At 37.1% G+C, this 23,684-nt stretch overlaps 1 protein-coding gene across 6 annotated transcripts in view; it reads left to right on the top strand.

Annotated features, from left to right (window-relative positions):
- The window catches only part of CEP192 (centrosomal protein 192), a 126,659-nt gene that overhangs the window by 33,180 nt on the left and 69,795 nt on the right, over nucleotides 1–23,684 (top strand). For all 6 annotated transcript variants that reach the window (XM_059409140.1, XM_059409139.1, XM_059409138.1 and 3 more), the window contains 7 exons: nucleotides 1,452–1,597; nucleotides 2,720–2,858; nucleotides 3,431–3,564; nucleotides 13,950–14,310; nucleotides 14,719–14,862; nucleotides 21,334–21,398; nucleotides 21,828–22,037. In XM_059409140.1, the coding sequence (XP_059265123.1) occupies nucleotides 1,452–1,597; nucleotides 2,720–2,858; nucleotides 3,431–3,564; nucleotides 13,950–14,310; nucleotides 14,719–14,862; nucleotides 21,334–21,398; nucleotides 21,828–22,037 (1,199 nt within the window). The remainder of the gene's footprint in view (nucleotides 1–1,451; nucleotides 1,598–2,719; nucleotides 2,859–3,430; nucleotides 3,565–13,949; nucleotides 14,311–14,718; nucleotides 14,863–21,333; nucleotides 21,399–21,827; nucleotides 22,038–23,684) is intronic.

Below are 23,684 nucleotides of genomic sequence, written 5' to 3'. Positions count from 1 at the left end.
GTCATCTGCAGTTTCTGTTTGTCTGTTATGAGCAGGGTTTGGTCTCTGTGTTATATTGGGGCAGTCTGGGGCTGCCTTGGGCTTGAGGTGAGTCAGACCAAGTATTTGCCAGAGCTGTGGTAGCACCAAACTACAGGGAGCTTTCCCCTGAGAAGCTTTCATTGGTAGATTGGTAGTCAGATTAGCTGTCTGTCTTCAAGCCTACTGCTGGCACCACAGTCTTGATATGTGTATGGCTGTAGTCCCCTCTCCCTGGGGCAGAAATCCCTTTGGAGTGGTGCTGGCCCCTGTCAGGGCTGCTTGCACACTGCCAGGCTTGTGGCACTGCTTTGGATGGGCTCCGGCCAAGGGCATAATGGAAGGGGTGTGTCTATAGGAGAATGTGGTGCAGGGTCATCTGCAGTTTCTGTTTGTCTGTTATGAGCAGGGTTTGGTCTCTGTGTTATATTGGGGCAGTCTGGGGCTGCCTTGGGCTTGAGGTGAGTCAGACCAAGTATTTGCCAGAGCTGTGGTAGCACCAAACTACAGGGAGCTTTCCCCTGAGAAGCTTTCATTGGTAGATTGGTAGTCAGATTAGCTGTCTGTCTTCAAGCCTACTGCTGGCACCACAGTCTTGATATGTGTATGGCTGTAGTCCCCTCTCCCTGGGGCAGAAATCCCTTTGGAGTGGTGCTGGCCCCTGTCAGGGCTGCTTGCACACTGCCAGGCTTGTGGCACTGCTTTGGATGGGCTCCGGCCAAGGGCATAATGGAAGGGGTGTGTCTATAGGAGAATGTGGTGCAGGGTGCACTGTTAGCAAGTTACGTAGCGAGTGTCTTTGTCCACTGGTCCCCACAGGTGTTTGTGTATCTAGGCTGGGGAGTAGGGAAGGGAGATGGTTTCTGGACTATTGGTTTTGTGTTTGTATCTCTGCAGAGCTATTTGTTGTGCTGTCTTTTTTAAAGGCAGGGACTCAGTTTTCTCTTGCCCTCTTGGCTCCGAGCCCACTGATTTTTAAAGTTCTAGGTGATATGCCCCAGTGATTGAAAGAACTTGTGAAATTTAACCCCTATGTTTTTCAAAGTTAGATGTCATGGGGTTTGTAAGGTGCCAGGTGTGAGGGTTGGTTTCTCTCCTGTCTCTGCACCCTTGGAGTCCCTCCCTTTTGAAGATTCTCCCATGGGTTCATTTAGCTCCTGACTGTGTCTCTGCCCTTCCTGTCCTCTTTGATGTGGCCTCTTCTCTACATTTAGCTGTGGAATGTCTGTTCTGGCAGTCTTTGGGTCTTTTACTGGGTTATTCATAATTACGTGGGTGGTATCTAGTTGTATCCATATAACGAGGTAAGTTTAGGGACCCCCATACTTTTCCTTCTTCCTCAGAAGTCTTTATCAACCTTTTTGATTAAATATTATTTGTAGTTCAATCAGTACTTTAAAACATTTCCTTTTTTCCCCCCACTTTACCAATAGATGATGATATTGATGATGAAGAGTTTTATGATGAACATTTGGAGGCTTACTTTGAACAACTGGCTATTCCAGGAATGATATATGAAGACCTAGAACAGGAACATCCAGAAAAAGATTTTAAATTACCAACAAGTGATCCATGTCAGGTATGTTCTAGTTTTATGGTTTTTCATAAATTTGACTTTAGAAAACTATTACTGGTCTCATTAGATATTACCATAAAGTGTAAGCTTTTGGTTTTCTTTGGTGATGAGATGATACCTTATGATCAGAAATACCTTGTGATGAGAAATACCTTGCCCATCCTTTCTTGCTGCTTCTTACTCTTGCATCCTCTGCAGAAAAATTGAAGAATATCATAGTGAACATGTGTATGCCCCTCATCCATTTTAACCAGTTGTTAACATTTGGTCATCTTTATGGGTTTTTTTTTGTCCTTCCATGGGTACTTTTAAGAGGAATTTGGATATTTTTGACAAGTCACCCTAATACTTTGACATTTTCTCCTGTGTATGAAGATATTTTCTTGCATAATTTCAATTCTGTTATCTAACTTTGATACAGTAATGTAAATGAATATACAGTCCATATTTACATTTACCCAGTTGTCTCCAAAATGTCCTTTTATTGTTTTTGATCTAGGATTTAATCAAGGGTTACAGGGTCTTCTGGTTTTCATATCTCTTCAGTATTTCACTTTGGAGTAGTTCTTCCATATTATTAAAGTTTTTATAAAATGAACCATAAGCTAATTATATCTGATTGCTTTTTCTCCCTCCTGATTAGATTAAGGATTTGGGCAAGAAGTCCCAGTAAGCATGTTTATCATGAACAGGTTAAGATTAAACAGTAAGGATGATGTGTGCTTCTCCTTGAATCACATCAGGAGACATAGAAGTATGTTGGTCCCACTGTTGGTGATGTTGTGTTTGATAATCTTGGTTAATGTGGTGTTGGCTAGATGTCTACTTTGTGTAGGTGCCTTTCTTTTCTTCTTTGTTGTCAGTAAGTATTCTGAGGAATGATGCATTGAGGCCATGTGAACTTCCTATTCCCCAAGAACCTTCCACAAATTGGATTTAGTATCATTGCTGAGGCCTCCTAGAAACACTTGTTTCTAATAATCACCATGGTGATGTTTCCAGTTCCTTCTACATTAATAACTTGGCATCCTTCTGTCAAGAAGTCATTCTCAGTCATGTTTTTCCCCCTAAAAATTGTTGGTTTTAATTTAAAAAATTAATACAGCTAAGATATTTTCTCAACAGGCAAATGAAAATGGTAGCTATAAATCTCAATCAGAAGGTAACAGCTCTCTGATTTCCCATGGCTCACACTCTTCAGGAAATTCTGAAACAACCCACAGAGAGTTTGAAATAGGCCACGTTGTTTGTCTGCCTGGGACCAGTAAGTATGGAAATATGACCCCATTGTTCTTTTTTCTTTTTTTTTTAAAGATTTTATTATTATTTTTTATTATGTTAAGCTTGCCACCGTACAGTAAATCATAGGTTTTGATGCAGTGTTCAGTAATTCATTAGTTGTGTATAATACCCAATGCTCATCATAACACGTGTCCTTCTTAATACCATTGTTCTTAAATTCTGTTTGACTTTGTCTTTTCTCCAAAGAATTCATTTCTGTGGTATAGTGTAACCTATTTTAACTGTTGAATTCCTTCAAACTTTTCAAAAGAATATTATTAGAAAAACCATAATGTATATTGCTTACATCACTTATTACAAATGAGTATGTTTTATTCAAACATTTGAGAATTAAAAATGAACTGTGTAGTCACAGTTTGTCATATTTCCTGTTGTCTCTTACTGATGGTTACCTTTTCTTGTATGCAAATTGCTATATTTGTCCTATGATTGTTAGTTACTAGGTTTACATAAAATAATTTGAATAGTACGAAGCAGTTCTTAGATTACTGAAACTTTGACATTGCTCTGTTAAATTTTTTTCTTGTATTTCAGGTAATTATATAGATAATGGAGATAGTAGAAGGCATGTAGATGGTGTATTATCATTTTCTTCTAGTACTCAGAGAACTGAACAGGAGAAAGAAAGGGCAGACATTTTGAAGGATATTGTCCCACATCGTGGCAGAGTAAGTTTATATACATTTTCTTCAAATTTTCTCTGAAAAGGATGAAAAGCCTTTTGAATTGTATCAGGTTTTTTTTCAAAGTAACAACTGTTGATTTCCGGAAAACATAGAAAAAATATTAAGAAATTTCCCTATTGATAATGTTTTATGTGTATGTTGGTATGTATCTTTGAGATCACTGAGATTATATTAATATATAATTATGTACATTTTCTTAATTTTAAATATTTTTGACTTGCATTTAGATTATTAATTTGAAAAGTTCTTCAGCTTGGTACCAAAACATTAAATAAAAAAGCAAACTGTTCATCTTTAACCTTGCTTAAGCATGTTTGTTTTCCGTTTCTTTCTTTTTTTTTAATAAAGATTTATTTATTTATTTATTTGACCGAGAAAGAGAGAGAAAGAGACAGACACGTCACAAGTAGGCAGAGAGACAGGCAGAGGGGGAGGGGAGATGCAGGCTCTCTGCTGAGCAGAAAGCCTGATGTAGGGCTCCATCCCAGGACCCTGAGATCATGACGTGAGCTGAAGGCAGAGGCCCAACCCACTGAGCCCCTTGTTTTCTATTTCTTAATAGCAACCCATTACTCCTACACTTGAAACTTAATAGTCATTTCTGACTCTTAACCAATTCTTTGTCCCCTTTTTAAAAGTAATGTATACCTCAAGATTGTATGATGGTTTTTAATTTAGAGGGAGTGTGTGTGTTGGTATATGTAGAGACAGTCACTTATCCTCATAGTAATCCTTTGAGTGATTAAGGCAGTAAGTGGTGATGGGATTGTCATTTTAAAGGTAATGCAGCTCAGAAAACTGATTTCTCTCAGTGTGTTCTCAGGACTGTGTCTTAAGTTTATTGTTTCCTGTTTATTTCCTTAACCACTATTAAAGTTAACCACTTAACTTGGTTAATTTCTTTTGGTTTATTTCTTTAAAGTTAACCACTTAACCACTTAGTTAAGTTAACCACCAAGTTCAGTTAACCACTTAACTTGGTTAATTTCCTTGGTTTATTTCCTTAACCACTACTAAAGTTGAAGATGCTTACTACCTCATGTCTGATTTATTGTGCCTTTCCATTATATTTGTCAACACCAGGTTAATCTTGTTAAAATGGGTTTTAATTTTTAATGTATATAATACATATAAGTATTTTCTATGCCTCAGTGTTTCAAATTAATATAATCTGACCCCATATTAATCTGTTTTTCTCTTATATGTTTCTTCTACAAATCCCTGTTCCTGTTTTCTTTTCTCCCTTTCTTCCCTAATCCTGATTATGATCATTTTTCCAATCTTTCATGAAGCCTTGGTTACTTTTCAGTAACTCTAGATTACATTTATTTTTCTAAATTCTTATTACAGTGATTGTATTCCACAGTATAGTACTTTCTTTTATACAGGAGTATTTTACTTATCCAGAAGTTGCCTAGTCAGCAGCTTCAAGAATTTCTTAGTCATCCAAAGAGCCAGTTATGTACAAATACAGTTGAACCCCTTGCCTCAGACAACCAGAACAAGTGTTCAGAGTCAATGGGTTTATCCTTCTAGGACAGTGCTGTGGGCACTTGGTCATATGTTTAGTCATCTGATGGTTTAGAGTTATATTTCTAATATATCTAGTTTAATAGTCCAGCCCTCAGCTGATTAGGGGTAGCCAATGAGAAAAGGGAGACTGCATATATTAATCTTCATTTTGTCAAAATGTGGTAGTTGATAAACTTTATAAATCTTTCTATCCATGGCCATTTAATTTTAGGCTAAGGACTTTGTTCTGTTATAATAATTATTTTCTAATCAGCAGTTATTTGTCATTAAAAAACAGTAGTGTTAATATTGTTGAATACTCGCAAATTGCTTGGCATCTTCGTCAGGCCATTTTAATGAAAAGAATCATTGGTAACATCTTGGTGATAGGTGTGGTGCTTGGTATTGTAGGTCATACAAAGGTCATCTTCCTTCGTGAAACATAGTAGGAAAGTAAAAGAATTACTTGGATAACTGTAAAATAAGGCAGAATCCTTTCTGTTGAATCTTATCATGCTTACTGAAGGAAGTCCCCAAGTTCTAGATTGAGTTACATTCTAAAAAGCTCTTTGGAGTTTTGAGGTCTTTCTAAGTGAAAACATAATTTCTGATGATTCATTTCTAGTCCATTTTCTAAAAAAGAATTTAATCGTAAGATAACCAGGTTCTGGAGGAGCATTCAGACCCTCTGACTACAAAGCCCTGATGCCTTCAGCTGTGTTTGGAGGAGGGCATCAAGTGTGGTAGGAGTGGCCTCTGGCTGCTGATGTTCCAGACAGTGTGGAACGAGCACTTGCATTTGAGCTTTGTTGTTTAGATGGGGGGAAATTCCTACCTGTGGGTCAACCATAAAGTATGTTACATTATTTCATGAGATGTCTTATTTTTCCCATTTCATAAGGTCATGTGGTTTGTGTTACCATGAGGTGACAATTTTCTGTTCTCTTTTTGGGAAGATTAGCAGCCCATTTTCCTTAATGCCATCTTAGGAACTCAGAAGCTACTAATTTTGAGTTCCCCAAATTTAACTTCTAATAGCATATTGACTGGAAACCTTACTGGTAACATAAGAAGTGATAAGTATTTTTTATGTTATACAAGTTATGTACTGTATTTTTACAATAAAGTAAGCTAAAGAAAAGAAACTTATTAAGGTAATTGTAAGAGAAATACGTTGGTATTATTAGGAATACTGTAGTGTGTACTGCTTGCATTACTTATTACAGCCATAATTTCTTTCCCTTTTTCTGTCTTCTGTGTTTTGCAGAAAGTGCTCTTAGTCCCCAATGTGTTGATGATATTCCTTGGGTTCCTTAGACTCTGCTCATTTTTTCTGAAACTTTGTAATTTCAGTTGTCCTATCTTCAGGTTTGCTGTATCTTTATCCTGCTTGTGCACATCTGTTTTCAAACCCCTCTAGTGAATTTTTCACTTCAGTTATTGTACCTTACAGTGCCAGAATATCTGTTTAGCTCTTTTTAAAAATTATCTTTTTATTGTTATGCATATTGTGCATTGATCATTTTCTTGTTTGTCCACATCTTCCTTTAGCTCCTTGTGTATGTAAGGGTGTACACCACACCATTCATCTATTGATGGACACTTGAGTTGTTTCCATCTCTTCGGCTATTGTAAATAATGCTGTAATAAACCTGGAGGGTGCATTTATTCTTTTTAATTACTATTTTCATTTTTTTGGTATAAATACCCAGCAGTGGGATAACTGGATCAAAAGGTTTTCTTTTTTTAAATTTTCTTTTAAGGATTTTATTTATTTGAGGAAGAGAGAGTATATAGGCAGGCAGAGCTATAGGCAGAGGGAGAAGCAGGCTTCTCCTGAGCTGAGAATCCAAAACAGGGGGCTCTGATCCCAGGACCTTGGGATCATGACCTGAATTGAAGGCAGATGCTTAAGTGACTGAGTCCCCTAGGCATCCCTGTTTTTGATTTTTTTGAGGAACTTTCATACATTTTCCATAGAGGCCACACCAGTTTACATTCCCACACAATAGTGCACAAATGTTCCCTTTTTTCCATATCCTCACCAACACTTGTTTCTTGTGTTTTTTATTTTAGCCATTCTGACAGGTATGAGGTGGTATCTCATTGTGGTTTTGAGTTGCATTTCCCTGATGATTGATGTTGAGCATCTTTTCGTGTGTCTTTTGGCCATCTGTAGGTGTTATTTGGAGAAATGTCTGTTCATGTTTTCTTCCCATTTTTTAATTGGATTGTTTGATATTATTTTACTGTTGAGTTTTATGAGTTCTTTATGTATTTTGGATATTAACCCCTTTTGGACATATGACTTATTTATACTTTCACTTACTCAGTAGATTCCTTTTTCATTTTGTTGATGGTTTCCTTCACTGTGCAAAAGCTATTTAGTTTCATGTAGTCCCCATTGTTTACTTTTTCTTTTGTTTACTTTGCCTGAGGAGACAGTTGTGGGAGAATATTGCTAAGGCTGAAGTCTAAAAGATTATGGCTTATGTTTTCTTCTAGGAGTCTTATGGTTTCAGGACTTATATTTAGGACTTTAATTCATTTTGAGTTTATTTTTGTATATTGGGAAAGAAAGTGGTCCAGTTTCATTCTTTGGCTTGTAGCTGTCTAGTTTTTCTAACACTGCTTATTGGAAAGATTGTTTTTCACTATTGTATATTCTTGCCTCTTCTGCCATAGATTAATTGACTGACTAAGTGTGGGTTATTTTTGGACTTTCTATTCTGTTCCATTGATCTCTGTGTCTATTTTGTGTCAGTACCATAACTTTGTTTTTTTATTATTTTATTTGTAAGTATTCTCGATACATAATGTGGGGCTTGAACTCACAACCCCAAGATCAAAGATTGCATGCTCTACCTATTGAGACAACCAGGTACCCCATAACTGTTTTGATTACTATTGCTTTATAGTATAGGGTGAAATTTGGGATGGTGATATCTCCAGCTTTGTTCTTTCTCAAGATTGCTTTGGCCATATGGAGTCTTTTGTGGTTTCAAACAAGTTTTAGGATTGTTTGTTCTAGTTCTGTGAAAAACATTTTTGGTATTTTAGTAGGTCTTGCATTTAATCTGTGGATTGTTTTGGGTAGTAGGGAAATTTTAACAGTATTTCCCAATCCACAAACATGGTTTTATCTTTCCATTTATTTGGGTTGTCTTCAGTTTCTTTCATTGGTGTCTTACAGTTTTTGAAGTATAGATTTTTACCTCCTTGATTAAATTTATTCCTAGGTATTTTATTCTTTTTGATATTTAAATAGAACTTAAAAAAATTTATCTTTTTGCTACTTCATTATTAGCTTCAGAAAGCAACAGATTTCTGTATATTAATTTTGTATCCTGCAACTTTACTCAGATTATTTATTTTATAGTTTTTTTGGTGGGATCTTAGGGTTTTTTATCTGTAGCATTATGTCATATGCAAATAGTGACAGTTTTGGTCCTTTTTAAAATTTGGATGCTTTTTATTTCATTTCTTATCTTATTGCTGGGCTAGGACTTCCAAGACTATGTTGAATAAAAGTGGTAAGAGTGGACAAGTCTTTTTCTTGATCTTAGAGGAAAAGCTTTCAGCTTTCACCATCGAGTATGATTTAGTTAAGGTGTGTCATACATAGCCTTTATTATGTTGAGGTGTTTCCTCTAAACCCACTTTTGGTGTTTTTGTCATGAATAGATAGTGAATTATGTCGAATATTTTTTTCTGTACCTATTGAGATGATCATATTATTTTTAGCCTTCATTTTAGTAATTGTGTTGATTGAGGTATGGATATTGAACCATCCTTGCATACCTGGAATAAATCCCACCTGATCATAGTAAATGATCCTTTTAATGTGTTGTTGAATTTGGTTTGCTAATATTTTAGGGGATTTTGTATCTATGTTTATGAGGGATATGGGTCTATAATTTTGGTGTCAGATTAATGTTGGTCTGGTAGAATGAATTTGGAAGCATTCTATTTTTTTGAAACAGTTTAAGAAGAATAGGTGTTAACTCTTCTTTAAGTGTTTGGTAGAAATCACCAGTGAAGCTGTCTGGTTCTGGATTTTTGTTTTTTGGTAGTTTTTTGATTATTGATTAATTTGTTAGTAGTAATCAGTCTATTTAGATTTTCTGTTTCTTCCTGATTCAGTCTTGGAAGATTGGATGTTTTTAGAAATTAATTCATTTCTTCCAGATTGTCCAATTTGTTGGATTATAATATGTCATAGTATTCTTATAATCCTTTGTATTTCTGTGGTGTTGGTTGTAACTTTTCTTCTTTCATTTCTAATGTTATTTATTTGAGTTCTCTATCTTGATAAGTCTCTCTGAGGTCTTGTCAGTTTTATCTTTTCAGAGAACCAACTCTTGGTTTCATTGATCTTATCTATTATTCTTTTAATCTCCATTTCACTCTGGTTCTTTTTAATTTTTGCTAGTATTCTATATGAAAAATAGTTATCTGTTTTTAAATGGCATGACTTTGTTTCTTTGTCTTTTTTTTTTTCTGTTGGAATACTCATATTTTAACTACTGTTTTTATAAGCTTTCTGAGTTAAGGAGATATTTTGATTCTTACACATTTTATTTATTTATTTACTTATTTGGCTCAAACAATAGAAATTTATTTTCTTACACTTCTAGAAAAGTCAGAGATTGAGGTTTCAGCAGAGTTGTTTTCTCCTTGTGCTTCTTTCTCTGCCTTACAGATGGCATTTTTCTCCTTGCGTCTTCAGATGGCATTCCCTCTCTCAGTCCTTATGCATTTTAGGCTTTAATGTTTACATTTGTTTCTTAGGGCTGCCAGAACAAACTACCAACATTTGGTAGCCTGCAACAATAGAAATTTACTCTCACAGCTCCAGAGATCAGCAGATGTAAATCAGGGTATTGGAAGGGCTAATTAAGCTCCCTCAAAGGCTCCTTTCTTGCCTCTGGTAGCTCCTGGTTTGCCTTAGTTTGTGGCACTATCTGAATATTTGCCTCCATGTTCACATGGTCTTTTTCTCAGTGTCTCTGTGTCCTGGTAACTCTTTTTTCTCTTATAAGGACATTGCTCTTTGGGTTAAAGGCCCATTAAAAATCCAGGATGGTTTTATTTCATGATCCTTAATTACATCTGCAAGGACCCCGTTTCCAGATAAGATAAGATGACAATTTATGGGACCTGGGGTTAAGACTGGGAAATTTTGGGGGTGCCTGGGTGGCTCAGTGGGTTAAAGCCTCTGCCTTCAGCTCAAGTCATGATCTCAGGGTGCTGGGATCGAGCCCCGCATCGAGCTCTCTGCTCTGCAGGGAGCCTGCTTCCTTCTCTCTCTGCCTGCCTCTCTGCCTGCTTATGATCTCTGTCTGTCAAATAAATAAATAAAACCTTAAAAAAAAAAATACTGGGAAATTTTTTTTTTTTTAAAGATTTTATTTATTTATTTGACAGACAGAGATCACAAGCAGGCAGAGAGGCAGGCAGAGAGAGAGGAGGAAGCAGGCTCCCTGCTGAGCAGAGAGCCCGATGTGGGGCTCGATCCCAGGACTCTGAGATCATGACCTGAGCCGAAGGCAGCGGCTTAACCCACTGAGCCACCCAGGCGCCCCAAGACTGGGAAATTTTTAACTCACAAGAGTGTTATACATAGATGTTATCTACTAAAAAGTATAAGGTTATTCATCTGTATTTTCTCCTGGCACTTTTGCTTTCGAATGTTTAAGCCATCTGGGATTTATTTTGATGTAAGGTAGGATAAATGTAAGCTTATTTTTTGTATAACATTATTGGGAGATTACTCATTTAATAAGTGTTGGCACTAGGATTTAAACCTATGGCTTTTTTTTCAAAGTCAGCATCTTTTCCTTTATGTAGAACTACCTGCTTTTAGTATTTTAACTTTAAAGAACTTTGTAAGACTGTTTTTGTCATCATACATCTTGTAACAGGAAAGATGACTCTTAACATGCTTTATGGGGACTTGACATTATGATGGTAGCTGAATGTCTGAGAAGAGTTTTCTAAGCACTTGGGCCCTTTTTCAGCAGTAGTTATTCTAGGAAAGAATAAGAAATGCCAATTAGGAAAGAGCATGGTTTTGAGGTGCTGGCTTAATTTGCCATGTCTGATGCAGTTGTTATGGGACATCTCATGGATGTCTGTAGTATATGCTGTTTTACTCCTGTTAAATGGTATTTTGTTCCCCCTCCCAAATTTGTATTGAAATTCTAGTTAACATATAGAGCAATATTGGTTTCAGGAGTAGAATGCAGTGGTTCATCACTTAATATAACACCCAATGCACATCATAACAAGTGCCCTTCTTAATGCCATCACCCATTTAGCCCATCCCCCACCCACCTCCCTCCTGCAACCCTGTTTTTTCTCTATTGTTAAGAAGATCTTATGTTTTGCTTCCCCTCTGCTGCCACTCTTTTTCCCTACTCTGATATGTTCATCTGTTTTGTTTCCTAAATTCCACATATGACTGAAATCATATGGTATTTGTCTTTCTTTGACTTACTTAGCATAATGCACTGTAGCTTCATGCACATCATTACAAATGGCAAAATTTTATTCTTTTAATGGCTGAATAATATTCCTCTATGTGGGGGCCCCTGGGTGTCTCAGTGGGTTAAGCCTCTGCCTTCAGCTCAGGTCATGATCTCAGGGTCCTGGGATCAAGCCCCACATCGGGCTCTCTGCTCAGTAGGGAGCCTTCTTCTCCCTCCCTCTCTGCCTGTCTCTCTGCCTGCCTCTCTGCCTGCTTGTGATCTCTCTTTGTCTGTCAAATAAATAAATAAAATCTTTAAAAAAAAATAAATTCCTCTGTGTGTGTGTGTGTATGTGTGTGTGTAAAAATAATGTACGTACCACATCTTTATCCATTTACTAGTCGATGGACACTTGAGCTCTTTCCATAGTTTGGCTGTTGTTGGTAATGCTGCTATAAACATCGGGTGCATGTACCCCTTTTTAATCTGTATTTTTGTGTGCTTTGGGTAAATACTTAGTAGTCTAATTACGGGGTTGTAGGGTAGTTCTATTTTTAACTTTTTTTCTTCAAAGATTTTATTTATTTTGAGAGAAATGGTGAGTGGGGGAGGGCGTGTGGGCAGAGGTAAGGGTAAGAAGAATCTCAAGCGGATGCCATGCTGAGCATGGAGACTGATGTGGGGCTCAGTCCCACAACTGTGAGGTCATGACCTGAGCCTAAGTCAAGAGTCGGGCTTAACTGACTGAGCCACCCAAGTGCCCCTCTATTTTTAATTTTTTGAGGCACCTCCATACTGTTTTCCAGAGTGGCTGCATCCATTTGCATTCCCACCAACAGTGTAAGAGTGTTCCCCTTTCTCCGCATCCTCGCCAACATCTGTTGTCTCCTGTGTTGTTCATTTTAGCCAGTCTGACAGGTGTGAGGTGGTAGCATATCTTGGTTTTGATTTGTATTTCCCAGATGATGAGTGATTTTGAGCATCTTTTCATGTGCCTGTTAGCCATCTGGATGCCTTCTTTAGAAAAAGTTTATTCATGTCTCCTACCCATTTCTTAACTGGATTATTTGGTTTTTGGGTGTTGAGTTTGTTCAGTTCTTTATAGATTTGGGATACTAGCCCTTTATCCAATATGTCATTTGCAAATATCTTCTCCCATTCTGTAGGTTGCCTTTTAGTTTTGTTGATTGTTTCCTTCCCTGTACAGATCTTTCTATCTTGGTGAAGTCCCAATAGTTTATTTTTGCTTTTGTTTCCCTTGCTTCAGGCAACGTGTCTAGTGAGAAGTTGCTACGGCTGAGGTCGGAGATGTTCCTGCCTCTGTTCTCCTCTAGGACTTTGATGGTTTCCTGTCTCACCTTTATGTCTTTCATCCATCTTGAATTTATTTTTGTGTGTGGTGTAAGAAAGTGGCCCCGTTTCATTCTTCTGCGTGTTGCTGTCCAGTTTTCCCAACACCCTTTGTTGAAGAGACTTTTTCCATTGGATATTCTTTCCTGTTTTGTGGAAGATTAGTTCACTATATAGTTGTGGGTCCATTTCTGGGTTTTCTGTTCTATTCCATTGAACTGTGTGTCTGTTTTTGTGCCAGTACCATACTGTCTTGATGACTACAGCTTTGTAATATAGTTTGAAGTCCGGAATTGTGATGCCTCCAGCTTTTCTTTTCTTTTTCAGGATCGCTTTGTCTACTTGGGGTCCTTTGTGGTTCCATATAAGTTCTAGGATTGTTTGTTCTAACTCTGAAAATTGCTGATGGTATTTTTCATAGGGATTTCATTGATTGTATAGATTGCCTTGGGTAGTATAGACATTTTAACAATGTTAGTTCTTTCAACCCATGAGCATGGAATGCTTTCCCATTTCTTTGTGTCCTCTTCAATGTCTTTTATAAGTGTTTTGTAGTTTTCAGAGTACAGTTCTTCTTTTACCTCATTGGTTAGGTTTATTCCTAGGTATCTTATGGTTTTTTTGGTGTAACTGTAAATGGGATTATTTCTGAAAGGTGTTAATATATCTTTTCAAGGGATGTTAATCGTACTTATGAGTTAGGTTACGTTAATGGGCTTGTCATCCTTGTTGAGAGTTCTGGTGGTAATTTTAAAAATTAAAGTGATATTTCTTACATCCTGTAATATAATGAACATGTTGGACTTACTTTTGGTATCTGAATCTGTTGATAAATGTTCATAATGACCACATCATGGTTCTGGTATATTGCTTAAAATTTGTTTACATATAGTCTAAAAGAGTAGAATGAATTCCTTGTAGTCTGATGCTTCATATAATAATCATTTATGTCTACTACATAAATTTTTCCCATAAAGTTTTAGAATAAATTATGAAAAACAAAACTAATGGCTACTCTGTTATACATTTTTAAAGGAAAGTGAAAGAGAAGAAATTCCTGTGAAGACTATCCAGGCTCCTAATGTGAAACTTAACCCTGTCTATTTTCATGACACAAATGCCAGTAAAGGTGATTTTGATTTAATGGACTCTTTGAAGCTGGAGGCCAGGTCTCTTCATCAAGATAAGCATTTGGGATCTGATTCAGAAACAGTTTTGCCTGTGGATAAATGTTTAGACACTGAAACTCCTGAAGTGTCCATTCAAAAATATGTGGACGTAGCATCTTTGAAGTCTATTAATGACAGTGAAATTAATTACACTGATAGTCTTCGGTCACCAACTAGTGAAAGGCGAACATGTGAATATTACAAGTCTGTTGAAAAGAGCAAAGAGCGTAAGTAGTTTTTTAAAAAAAATAAAAGTTAAGAAATGTATAAAATGTTTATACATTTTGAATAGAATATGTTTTCAAGTGGAACTTGCCTAATCTTTTGTATTAGAATTTTGTGTCTTATGGATTAGAAATTGTATATTTATTCACAGATCTAGTGGAAGTATACTACTCTAAGTCTCAGTTTTTCCTTTTGCCACTGGTTCTCCATTACAGATCTTTTCTGTGTTAAGGCTGGCTTATCCACCATAAGAGAATTTTTCTTTTGTGGAAATGGATTTTCTTTTTTCTAACTAGTTTTGGGCAGATTGCAATACTGTTGATATCTAAGATAAGTCAACAAAGTAAAATTGTTTAGAATATTACATCATTTTATTTCATATGTGATTGGATATTTTTGGAATTTTTTAGAAACAGATCTACCACAAAATGTTGTCTATCAGAACGAAGAGGGCAGATGGGTCACTGACCTTGCATATTATACATCTTTTAATAAAGAACAAATTTTAAGTATGTCTCTAACTGACGAGATGATTGAAGACTTCAGATCTGGTTGTAAGTGTATTGATAACCACTTTATTGTACCATTTTCATTGTTCTTCATGGTATTCTGAGATTACTCTATATATAGATTAGCCATATCAAATCGTTTTTGGACTATACATTTGAGCCTTGAGCAATATGGGGATTAAGGGGCACCAACTCCCTGCATATTTCAAATCTGTATATAGCTTTTGACTTCCCAAAATCTTAATTACTTACAGCCTACTGTTTACCAGAAGCCTTAAGCAGTAACATAAACAATTAACACCTGTTTTACATGTTACATGCATTATATACTGTATTCTTATAGTAGGGTGAGCTAGAGGAAGAAAAAGTTAAAATCATAAGGGAGAGAATACATTCATAGCACTATACTATATTGATCAAAGAAAAAAAAAATCTTTGTTAAGTGGACCTGTGTGGGTTCAAACCCATGTTGTTCAAGGGTCAGCTGTAATACTGAGCTTATCAGTAGTTTTTATAGGAACAAAGTCTTGAATTAGCCAGTGCTAATCATTATAGAATGAGCTGAGCCTTTTCCTTAAACAAGGACAGTGAGTCAGGCTATCATTCTTTCACATTAGTTTAAAACTTCCACCTTGCAGAGTTGGAAGGGACCTCAAGCTGTACATTTTCACTTTTAAAATTCTGTCCTGAACAAAAGAAATATCCTCTGAAAAATGAGCAGTTACAAAGTCCTATCCATTTTGGTGTTAAACTTAAGAAATGTGGAAATGATGGGAGAAAAGTGACGGAAAACATAAATCTCAAAGAATGAGAGCATTAGGAATATCAGCTAGGTTTGTTGATTATCTCTGACTGTGAAAGGAAAAACCAGTTTAAGTCTGCAGAACAAATTACATTTTGAGCCTTAGTCTGTGGAGGTGTTGTGCCACTGAGGCCTCCAGCCCCTGAGCATCTGTAAACCTGCGATAAAGAAAGGCATTCAGTGGCCTGTCAAGCCTAGTCGTATTTTTTTTTTTTTTAAGATTTTATTTATTTATTTGACAGACAGAGACCACAAGTAAGCAGAGAGGCAGGCAGAGAGAGAGGAGGAAGCAGGCTCCCTGCTGAGCAGAGAGCCCGATGTGGGGCTCGATCCCAGGATGCTGGGATCATGACCTGAGCCGAAGACAGAGGCTTTAACCCACTGAGCCACCCAGGCGCCCCTCTAGTCGTATTTTTAATAGTCTCAGAACATACCTCAGGAAGAAGTCATTCTGACTACTGCTTGTCCTGAGCTCCTCCTAACCATGTAATGATGTGGAAGATAGAGACACATAAGGTATTTTTCCATGTCCATCAGCTAAAGGGGGAAAAGGTAAGAATAAAACAGTAATTAGCAGCATAAGAGACACAAACCAAATGGTTTTGGGAATTTAGAGGAAAAATAACTTTTGCATGAATGGGTGACGGATTTCACGTAGGAGGTAGTAGCTTTTGAGGTAAGAGTTTCAAAAGGTAAATGCTTCAGGGCATGAGAAATTCCAAATGGATAGAAAACCCAATTAAAGAGAATCAAATGAGGAAGTCTGGGTGTGTTTTGAGAGTGGTAAATAGTCCAATGTAGCTAGCATTTATGACAAGGTATGGGAAGAGGAGAGTAGTAAGAGATGAAGAGGTGAAGCTGGAGAGGTAGAGTAGGGCCAAGTAAAATAGAGTTGAGCTTTGACTGCCGTGTCTGAGTTGAGGCTTGTGTGATAAGCAATAGGGAGCCACTGCAGACTTCAGTGTCCAACTTCCTTTGTGAGTTGTCTTCTGGCAGCAATGGTCAGTTGACTGGGAAATTTCTCAGGATGTTGGAGAAATCTAGGTGTCACAGTGAGAATGAAAAGCAAGTAGAGATTGAAAGACTTGGAAATAAAATGGTTAGGATTTGGTGACTGGATTTCAGTAGAGAGAGAGGCAAGAAAAGATTGAGGTTTGTGGTTAGAGTTACTTGAGAAAATGGAAGTACCATGAACTGAGGTGGGAAAATCAGAAGAAACTGTAGAATTTTGAATGATTATAATTTGAGGTGGGAAGTGTGAGCCAGAAACTGGAAATTAAGTTACAGTTCGAGCTTGCTCAACAATATCTTGATTTAGAAAGAACAAGAGGGTACAGACTGGACAGTGGATAGCGATTGTATCACTTAAAAGTCAGTGGTCATGGAATTTTCATGTGTAACTGGTGGGAGTATAAAGTGATAGAACCATTTGGGAAATTTGTCTAACAGGAGCTTTTGAAGGTAAACTTTATGAACTTCATACTTTAGGGCCCCCAGTAATTCTACACCAGAGTATATACCCAATGTATAGAGGTACTCTTCACCAAAAGACTAAAGTATTTACAGCGGCACTATATGATTAACTCCAAATTAGAAACTCCCAGATTCTCATTAATGATACAATGGATGGTGTTTATTCACACATTGGAATGCTATGTAGCAATGGAAATGAATGCTGTGTAGCTACTTGTAGCAGCGGGGATGAATTTCACAAGCATATTGAATGAAATAATGCAAAATAAGAGTACATGCTATATAAATCTCTCTGTATATATTTCAAAATGTACCCTGCTCTCTGAAGTAAGAAGTAAGGATACTGGTTACCCTCTGATGGGAATGTAGTAACTGGAAGGAAGCTTGATTGGCCTTTTGGGGGTGCTAGCAATGTTATCTCTCTTGACCTAGGGTGTTAATCTAGCCACACAAATGTGTTCATTGAATTGTACACATAAATACTTTTCATATATATATATATATATATACACACACATATATATATATGTATTATGCTTTGGTCAGCAATTTTTAAAAATTAGTGATCAGACTGAGAAATATATTTGCATTCCTGTTATGGGTTAAAGGCCTGTTTTCCTAATGTATAAAGTGTTCTAATAAATAGTAAGAAAAAGACCAGCTTCTCAGTGTAGAATTAGGCAGAAGATATAAACAGACAAATTAGAGAAAAGGAAATGAAAATGGTTGTTAAATGTTCAAAAAAAGTTAATGGAATTTATTCATGGAAAGAAACTACTCCACGATACTATTTTTCCATTATTTTTTTGGCAGTGATCCAGTAGTTTGGTAATAAAACTATATTGGCAAGAGTGTGAGGGAAAAGGTACTGTAGTATTTATGTAATATTTATGTAGGTAGGGAAGTATTAAAGCATCTGGCAAAATTATAAATGTATATACCCTGTAACCAAGGGGTTCTGCTGGGCATTTATTCTTCAGATATGCTTGCAGAAATGGTATGTGAATACATATTGTTTATAATAACAAAAGATTGGAAGCAATATGGTTGTACAAAATAGGGAACTAATTAAATAAGGTGCATCTATATAAGGAAAATACATTGTGGTCATTAAAAAAATGGAAAGAGGCTCTTTAGGTACTAATGTGGAATAATCACTAAGACATAGAAACGCACATAAAATATTTTGACATTTATGTAAAAAGGTGGAAGGGAGAAGGACACACATGTATTCATAAATACATATGGTGGCCAAGATTTTTTTGAAAGTGAAAGAAATGGATTGCAAGGAATCCCCAATTACTGAACTCAGAAATCAAATAGATTCAAATCGTGGTATCAGGGGTACTTTATATATTGGTTGCTTTTGGAGATGTGGGATGTAGGGTCAGGGATAAGGGGGAGACTTTTCAGTGCCATATTCCCTTTTATGTCTTTGGTTAACTTCTAAAAATTCTTTGTTGAAGCATAACATGTATATGGGTACCATTGCATTTTGAATTATGTGGGTGTGTTACTATTCACGGAAAACTAAAATAGATAAAAGAAGTTTAATGAAACCATCCTTGTGATCAGGGAATGAACAAAGGCCAGGTTGGAAAGGATGAGTGGTGAAGAAATGGGGAAAATGATTATGGAATACTGTGGGGAAAAGTGTGATGGAAGGAAAGAAAGGATGAACTAGGTCAAGGGAAATCAGCATCAGGGGAGCATAAATGCAGGGGAAGCATTTTTATAGGAAAGGGGAAGGGAATTTTTAAAACATAAGAAGAGATAATTCAGAAGAGGAAGGTTGGACCAAAGTGTAATTTCATAATGTCAAAGTCATTCAAAATGAAAATTTATCTACTTAATAAACTTTATTCAGAAAATAAGAGATATGGCACCCTCTGCTCCATTTCTGCTCTGCCCCCTCTCTGACATCTCCATGCATCTGAGTCACTGTATCACTTGTGCTTATGGCGTAGGATTAAAACTGGCTGGAGGGCTGGGGTATATGGCCTGCTTCAAAATTTAACAGTGGAAGCATTCAGGAGATATTTGAAAGGACTATTTTATATTTGGCAAAGAAGTGGGTATAGATTCTTATAAAAAATGAAGTTCTTTTTTCTCGTAATTGCTGACTGATTTTCTGGTGAGCATACAGAGTAGCAATATTACTGTAGATTTTTCTTGAATGGAAGAATCTGTTAAAGTTTGGAGAAGAAAGTACTTCAGAATCTAACAAATATCAGTTGGAACTGTTTAGTTAATGATTTGAGAAACATTTTATTTTTTAAAAAGATTTTATTTATTTATTTGAGAGAGGGGTGGGGAGAGTATAAACAGAGAGTGAGAAACAGACTCCCTGGTGAGCAGAGAGCCTGATGTGGGGCTCGATCCTAGGACCCTGAGATCATGATGCAGCCAAAGGCAGCTGCTTAAGCAACTAAGCCACCCATGCACCACAGAAAAACACTCGATATTTAATGCAGTGAAGTAAATGAAGTCTTTCTGGGTTATCTTCTTAGTGGTCTGATTTCCTACTTCCCCTCCCTTGGCTTTTAGAGATGGTTGGTTGATGTTTTCACATTTTAGGGCAGTGGCTTTTAACTCTTTGAGTCATGGGCATCACAGAGAATCCTCATAGAAAAGTCTTTACGTGAAAGATTGTATCTCTAATGTGATTTGAGAGTTTCATTGTTCTCCTGATGCCCATTCATAGGTTAAGAATATGTTTACATAAGAAATGATGGGTTCACAAAGTAAAGAACCCCCACTATCTGGGATGCCTGGGTGGCTCAGTCAGTTAAGCCACTGCCTTCGGCTCAGGTAGTGATCCCAGGGTCCTGGGATCAAGTCCTGCATGGAACTACTGGCACAGCAGGGAGCCTGCCCATCTCTCCGCCTCTGCCTGCCACTCTGCCTGCTTGTGTGCATGCGCACTCTCTCTCTGATAAATAAATCTTTACAAAAAAAAAAAAAAAAATCCCCACTATCCCATCAAGTAAGGACCTGAGCTATCTCTGGTGTTCTTTTTTTCCTGATTGGAAATAGTCTATTTCTTAAGATTTTTATTATTTTATTTGACAGACAGAGATTACAAGTAGGCAGAGAGGCAGGCAGAGAGAGAGGAGGAAGCAGGCTCCCCGCTGAGCAGAGAGCCTGATGTGGTGCTCAATCCCAGGACCCTGGGATCATGACCTGAGCCGATGGCAGAGGCTTTAACCCACTGAGCCACCCAGGCGCCCTGGAAATAAGTCTATTTCTATTCTCATTATGTTTCTCAGGATGTTAATGTTGAACTGTAAGGGTTTCCAAAAAGCCGTTTGGATCTGATTAGCTCCTAATGAGCTAATGAGAGAGGGGGATACCTCTTGTTTGGGCCATGGTAGACTGTCTCTTCTGGGTTGCATACAGCTTCCTGTTTCAGCCAGTCTCCCAAAGTACCAGGCACAGACCCAGAGTGGGTAGCAGGTAGGCGGAGAGCCTGCAGACTGTCTGATTAGTCAACATGTTTAAAATTCTTTTCTCTTTCAATGACTTGAGCAGGATCATGTGCTTTCTAGTTTGCCACTATCCCATCACTTCCTGCCATGTCACACCTGGACCTTTATGCTCATCCACTTCTGGCCTCTGAGGCATTTTAGTTTGTGGATTTGACTTAGAGATTTAAGGTGTCCAGGCCCGTTCATTTCCCTAAGGTAAACTGAGTTGCTCAGTAGGGACTTTGAGGGCAGATTTTGGATGACCGCTTGTTTTAGTTTGTCCAGCCTTTGGGGTTTGCTGGGATGTGGGGCTTTCCTTTCTAACACTGAGACAGTCCTGAGCAAACAGGTGGTTGGGCATCCCAGCAGACCTCTTCACTACAAGTTTATAGGGTGACTTCCTGTTGTGCTGTTTCCAGATAAAATTTCACAGGTATTCCTGGAGTACTTTAAGTCAGTTGTGCCAAAATCTTCAAAAGCTAAAATTAAAGTGCATCTTTTACAGATAAGCTTACATTGTAAGGGCCCTTTAGCAAGTTAGGACAAGTTAGTAACTGATAAAATCATTAACAGTGGAGTGTTCATTACTAAAAGTTTAAGAACCAGAGACTTAACATACTTAAAATAGATACATCAGTTATATGATGAAAGCTTTCATATACTTTTCTCAGTTATTTCTTTACTGTTTCATTTTCCTAACTAAGTTTTCAATATCTGCTAGTTTTTAATTAGGCATTAGTATAATTTAATTATATAAACTAATTCTTTTTTAAGCTGAAGCCCTGGATTTGATTGACCAAGATGAAGAAGAATTTAATAAAGAGCATCAATTTATGCAGGTTCGTATTTTATTGGGATTAACCAAAGTTCAAAATTTTACCTATATTCTTTCTGGATAGATACATAGTTTGTATAGAATTATATCTTGCTTTCTCATGTTTACACAATTTCTTTTTTAGTCATGCTCTCAATTATTAATTAAAAATAACTGCATACTAAATAAGTTCAGTTTACTTAGACTCACCTTAATAGGCTTTAAAGATCTTACCATAGTTTTTAACCATGTTTTAAAATGAAGTAATGCTATTTAAACAAATTGAATATATTGATTACCTTATTATTAGCTATTTAAGCTTGATTTTGTCCTGATTTTTTTTAAAATGAAGATGTTTAAATTTTCTTAGTTAAATTTTCTTATTTTTGCATATTAGAAGAACAGAAGGAAGCCTTGATGGGGAAGTAAAATGAAACAATAACTTTCTCCCTAGGAAGAAAATATAGATGCCCAGAACACTTCAGCTGCACTAGGGGATACATCTTGGGGAACTTCAATTAATTATAATTTGTTGAGGAAATCACTTAGCACATCAGATTTGGACAAAGATGATGCCAGTTATTTACGCCTATCTTTAGGAGAGTTCTTTGCTCAAAGATCTGAAGCTCTTGGTTGCCTTGGTGGTGGTTACAATGTGAAAAGAGTAAGTATGATATGTGCTGAAAATGGTTGAATTAATTCACCAGCCCTTATATTTTGAATGTTATGATGATATTAACTATAGCATAGTATCTTTACAGCAGGGACAGAATAGGCATATGATAGAATTGTGGTAGACAGCTCGGGTTTTATAGTCGGTCAGACCCTGACTCCAGTCCTGGTTCTATCTTTTAACTCCTTCTGTGACATGGAGCAATTTATTTAACTCATCTGTGCCTTAATTTTCCAGTTTTTAAAATGGAGTGCTATTTTATAGGGTTTCATAAGAATTAAGTGTGATGGGACACATAAAGCACTTAGCACCAACACTAACTTGCAGCAGGTGTTCAATACCTGTTAGTTGATATTGCTATTGTTATATCATTGGTTGACGGGAAGAATTTTAAGATTGATTATTTTTTAAACTTTTACCTGAAAACATGTTTTGGAATATAGGAAAGTTTTTGTTTAATAAGCTGTAATACATGTAAAAATTTGAAAATGTAAGCAATAATAGTTCTATGAAGAATGGGGGAGACAAACCATGAGAAACTGTGGACTCTGAGAAACAAACTGAGGGTTTTGGAGGGGAGGAGGATGGGAGGTTGGGTGAGCCTGTGGTGGGAATTATGGAGGGCACGTATTACATGGAGCAGTGTGTGTGGTGCCTAAACAATGCATTTTGGAACATGGGGTGAATAAAAAGAAGTTGCTTTAGCTGCGGTGGTCAGGGCGACCAACCTCTGAGGAGATGGCATTGAACTGGGACCTAAATGATGGGAAGGAGGAGGCTGCCAAAAGATCTGGAGGCAGAGTGCTCTCAGGAAAGGGCAATCATCTATGTGGAGGCTTGGAAAGCAGGCCAGGGGAGCTGATGTAAATGGGGGAAGGGAGAGGGTAGGATGGTTCAGTGGTAGAAAAATACCAGGACCAGATCATGAGGGGTCATTGTAGGACTTGGGTTCATCTGAAATTAATTGGGAAGAAATGCTTGGAGGCAGGAAGCAGCTTTGTCGTGGTGCCGGCGCCATCTCCAAGTGTGACATGATGCTACTGTATAAGGAACCTGGGTGGAGAGGGGCAAGAGGAATAGCAACAGGCAGAGGGTTCATACTTGGGAAGAGATGTGAAGGCCGGTGTCTAGAATTATAGTATAGACCCAGAAAAATCAAGGATTCAAGATTCCTTTAAGAGGTCGAGTCAAAAGGCTTGATAAATTCTTTATAGGAGAGTTGGGTTATTGGAGGGAGTGGTATTAAAACTGGATTTTACTAAATATAATTTGAAATAATAGCCATGGTGTTAGAACTCAAAGTCCAGATACAGGACTTAAATTTGATTTGAACTGGTACCTGCATTTGGTATCTTCAGTTACTTTGACTGGCCTACCTGATTACACCTCAAAGCAGTGTTAAAGAGGAGTGATGATGTTGGGGTTCGCTGACACATCCCATCCCTATACATTCCTGTCTGCGCAGTGAATTAAAAAATGAAAATAAGTGCTTTGGAGAGACAGATTTTTTGTTTTAATTTGACGTTATAAGAGAAGTTGAAGATTAAATGAAATCCTTACTGAACAAACAAAGCACTGGATCGTGGAAAAATACATCTATCATTTAGAATTTTTGTTTTGGTTTAAATTATGAAATGT

This window comes from Mustela nigripes, chromosome 8 (assembly GCF_022355385.1).
Source record: "Mustela nigripes isolate SB6536 chromosome 8, MUSNIG.SB6536, whole genome shotgun sequence".
Classification (NCBI taxonomy): Eukaryota; Metazoa; Chordata; class Mammalia; order Carnivora; family Mustelidae; genus Mustela; species Mustela nigripes.
The sequence above is the reverse complement of the archived record's forward strand: the minus strand, read 5'-3'. Positions and strand labels throughout refer to the sequence as shown.